Genomic DNA, 4,198 nt, shown 5'->3' with positions numbered 1-4,198 from the left:
GTTAGCCTCAAACATTCCCTGAGCTGAGGCTGGGGCCTGGCAGGGAAGGGGCTCAGCAACCCTCCTCTGTCTAACCTCTCCAGAGCAGTGGCAAAAAAAAAAAAAAAAAAAAGGCAGAAACATCCCCAGTCTGTAGAAAAAAAGGAACCAAGTAGGTTTGTTTGTCCTCTTTGCACAGCCTCGCCTGACGGCTGTAAACCTGGACAGATGTACATACACACCTCAGGGGGTGGGGGTGGGGGTGGGTGGCTGGAACTTGGCTTATACACGTCTGGCCACGTCCTTCTCTCTGCACCGTCCCTGGCCGATGCTCTAGCAATACTATGCAGGTGACAGCCACTCTGGCTCGGGTCTGTCAGCCAGGCACCCGTGGGCAGTTTCTGTGGGTACTCGGCCTCCTTATATAGCTTAGTTGTCCCCCTCACCCCTCCCACACACACCCAGAGAAGAATCACAAGACCATCCCAAAGGTTTTCCTCTGGATTCCTACTCCTGCTAACAAAAGTCTTCCATAGAGATGTGGTGTGCCCCCAACCTAGCAGAGCCCCAAATACGCTGCTTCCTGAGTTGCTGAGGTTTCAGAAGACTATAAAATATGTGCTTAGGTAGAGCAGAGTTGTTGCTATGGCAACTGAGGTAAGCCAGGCTCCTGGTACCCAGCAAATCAACGTCACCAGACGCTGCTTACCTCTCTGCTCTCTATTAGTCCACACCCCAGGTCCTCGGGTGGCTGCTGCTTCCTGCTTTATCTTTTACCCAGCACTCCAGGGCTGAGTGACACAGAGCATTTGTCTCTGTGACAGCAGATGTGATTTCACAAGGCCAGATGTTAGCAAGATAATCAGGGTCAGGGCAGGAAGAAGAGAGACCCTTCCTGGATGCTTCAATCCTGAGGGAGTGAAGCTCAGTTTCCTTTGAGATGGAGTCTTGTTTGTCCGGGCTAGCAGGCTAGAGAGTGTCTGGGAACCATCCCGTCTCTGCTCCCCTCTCACTCGGAGCCCTGGGTTTATGGCTGCACACTGCCATGTCCAGCTCTCTGTGTACCCAGCTCAAGTCTCAAACTTGCATGAGTACGTTATCCACGGGGCCATCTTCCAGGGTCTGCTGATGACTGAATGTTGAGCATTTCTTTCAGCTCTGGGTGGGGGCTCTGCCCGGTTGGGAGGCACCCGGGGCAGGTCTCTGGCATGAAAGGCCCATACCTATGATGTCTGTTGGTCCTGGGTGTCTGCTCTTTGCAGCATTTGAAAAGGTGCTCAAAGATGTGCAGCTTTAAACCAGACAGGCAATGGTGGTGCATGCCTTTAAAACCATCACTCACTTGGGAGGAAGGGGTAGTCAGGTCTCTGAGTGCCTATAAAGGGAGTTCCAGGACAGCCAGGACCTCACAAAGAAACCCTGACTGGGGCAGGGGCGGGGTGGGGACAGACCCCAACCCAGCTTCATGACTGCAGTGATTTCTCCAGGATTCTGGATCACAAACGGGTCATAGACCTTGGCTGCTTGGGCTGCCCCAGGTGGTCTTGGTTCTGTTTACCTGTTAAATGGGTCCCTTACCTAAGGGAGCCCCTCCCCCAAGTCCCCTACCAGGGTTTCAGGGATTTATTTGCCTTTTCTTCTCACCTGTATACTGTCATCTTTCCCNACATGGATNTTACTGGCCATAGCATTAGGGAATTGGCCTGGTCTGCTAAGGCACCATGACTTGTCAACTAAGCTTTGTCAGACAGAATGTGTCACACCACTCCCCACCCCCATGTGAGCCTAATATGGAGAAACAAAATATCCAAGGGGCTGAGGACATAGTTTATAGTTTATTGGAAACCGGCTCGCTGCACAGACCTGACAGCCCAAATGTGATCATCAGAATCCACATAAAAGCCGGGTGTGGTGGCACACACCTTTAATCTCAGCACTCGGGAGGCAGAGGCAGGCGGATTTCTGAGTTCGAGGCCAGCCTGGTCTACAAAGTGAGTTCCAGGACAGCCAGGGCTATACAGAGAAACCCTGTCTTTAAAAAAAAAAAAAAGAGTCCACATAAAAAGTAGAGTCCCAGTTCATCATAACCCCAGTACTCCTAGAGCAAGCTAGAAGACTATGACAGGACACATGCTTTCTATCCCAACACTCAGAAGGCAGAGGCAGGCAGCTCTCTGAATCCCAGGACAGCCAGAACTATAGAGAAACCCTGCCTAAAAAAAATAAATAAATAAAAATAAAAATAACGGCCACTACTATCTTTAAATGCCTGGGGTACACAGGGCAGCAGCAGAGAGTCCCTGCCTCACAAAGGTGGAAGGCGGGGACCCACTTCCAAACGCTGTCCTCTGACCACATGCACATAATATTTTCCAAGCTGGGTGTGGTAGCATGCACTGTAACCCCAGGCAGGGGAAGTGGAGTCAGACATACGATATGCCTGGGGCCTTCCAGGCCCGCTAACCTAACCTTCTAGACAAGTTCCAAGCCAGTGAGCCTGTCTCAAAAACAAGAGGAACTGCTCTTGAGGAATAGGAGAGGTTGTCTTCCGGCCTCCGTAAGCATGTGCATCCATGGCCTGCGATCTCCGGCCCCACCCAAACCTCCCAGGATACAGAGGGTCACCAGGACATCTNCCACAGGATCCCAGCTCCTGTGACCACAGCCNCCATCAGGTTCNAGTCGGCATTTGGCTGGTGGACAGGGGCACTTTTAGGAAGGTGTCCCCGAGAGACTAAGTCCTCTTTCACGTGTCCTTCGGTGGACATTTGCACGTGTGGGAATCTGGGGTGGGGGTGGGGGGTACGGTCGGTTACCAGAGACCAGTCTAGTTTGGTTTCTCTATCCTGGGGTATCCATCAACCCAAACTCATTGAAGAACTGCAGTTAGCAGTTCGGCGCACTGCTCAGCAGTCATCGTTCCCTGAATAACTCAGAAGCAAAGGCACAAAGATCATCTCTGGGCAGGAAGGGAAAGAACACCGAGGACCTACAGCTAGAGGCTCAGTGAGGTGGCTCCTCTCTGGAGAACGGCTGCTATCAGGATGGCCCGCTAGGCCAGGCCACTCTTCTAATCACTAGTGCCATCACTGCTAACCACAGCCGCTTCTGCACCCTGGCTCTCTGGCTTTCGAGATTGCCCCAGGCTGCCCCCGGCGGTACTCCTCCACCCCCATATCCAGTCAGCCGATTGGTAGAGATGCCCCCCCCCTCACTCCCCGCCCCTGGGAAAGTTTGGTCCCAGCGGTGCAGGGCTCCTACTCTAGCCTATGAATCCTAAACTCAAATTCCTGCGCTCGGGCGTGGGAGGGTTAACTTGANGGGGTGGAGATTCCAACAAGGAGGCTGACCCAGCTGGGTCAGCCTCCGTTAGACCTAGGAGTCCTGGTGTCACTGGCCACTGGGACACACGCACCCCTGTGTACGGGCTCCTCGCTCACTCCAAGTCAGGAGAGGGCGTGGAGAGATGCAGGGCAGCTAGGCCGGCTGCAGTCTCCCAGGTCTACTTGTCGTCCCAAGCGGGTGGTAGCTCAGGGGGGCCAGACCCATTCAAATCAGTCCTCCTGGGGACAGTTTACTGCCTTTGGCTGGAAATGAAGCCTGCAGGTAGGGGCCCCACAGTCTCCTCCGGGGGCGAGTCCACGGACGAGTCCCTTGGCTCGCCGTTTCCTTGGCCCTGTCCGCCCGACGTGCGGCTCTGTGGCCATCTGAGGAAGCAGAAGTCGCAGCGCCGCCGCTTTTTCGTGCTGCGCGCTGACCCTCCACGCCTGGAGTGCTACGAGAGCGAGAAGAAGTTCTTGGCCAGCGGCTGCCGCCCACCTCGACCCCGGCGCACCGTTAGCCTGGAGGGTGCCTGCACTATTAGCAAGCGCGCGGATGCCCGTCAGCGCCACCTGATCGTCATCTACACCAGCGACAGCAGCCTGGGAGTGGCGGCGGCCAGCGAAGCGGAGCAGCAAGCGTGGTACAGCGCCCTGCTCGAGGTGCGCGCCACCGCCGCGGCAGCGGCTGCTACNGCTATGGGTGAGCCCTGGGTGAGCGACGGGGAGGTCAGGGGGTTGCCGACTTAGTTTATCTTGAACCCGTTTCCCTCAGATCAACAAAGGTTCAATTTTTTTNTTGTTGTTGTTTTTTGTTTTTGTTTTTTTGTTTTTGTTTTTTTCGAGACAGGGTTTTTCTGTGTAACCTTGGCTGCCCTGGAACTCACTCTGTAGACCAG

The 4,198-nt window shown here is 54.4% G+C and overlaps 1 protein-coding gene across 1 annotated transcript; it reads left to right on the top strand.

Annotated features, from left to right (window-relative positions):
- Positions 1 to 3,572: 3,572 nt before the first annotated feature.
- LOC110313175 (insulin receptor substrate 1-like) lies at positions 3,573 to 4,049 on the top strand. Its single transcript, XM_021187199.1, has one exon. It carries the CDS (start codon positions 3,573 to 3,575, stop codon positions 4,047 to 4,049), a length of 477 nt encoding a protein of 158 aa, XP_021042858.1.
- The last annotated feature ends 149 nt before the right edge of the window (positions 4,050 to 4,198 follow it).

This window comes from Mus pahari, chromosome 23 (assembly GCF_900095145.1).
Source record: "Mus pahari chromosome 23, PAHARI_EIJ_v1.1, whole genome shotgun sequence".
In the NCBI taxonomy this organism is placed as follows: Eukaryota; Metazoa; Chordata; class Mammalia; order Rodentia; family Muridae; genus Mus; species Mus pahari.
Note: the sequence above shows the minus strand (reverse complement) of the source record. Positions and strands in the feature narration are given on the sequence as shown.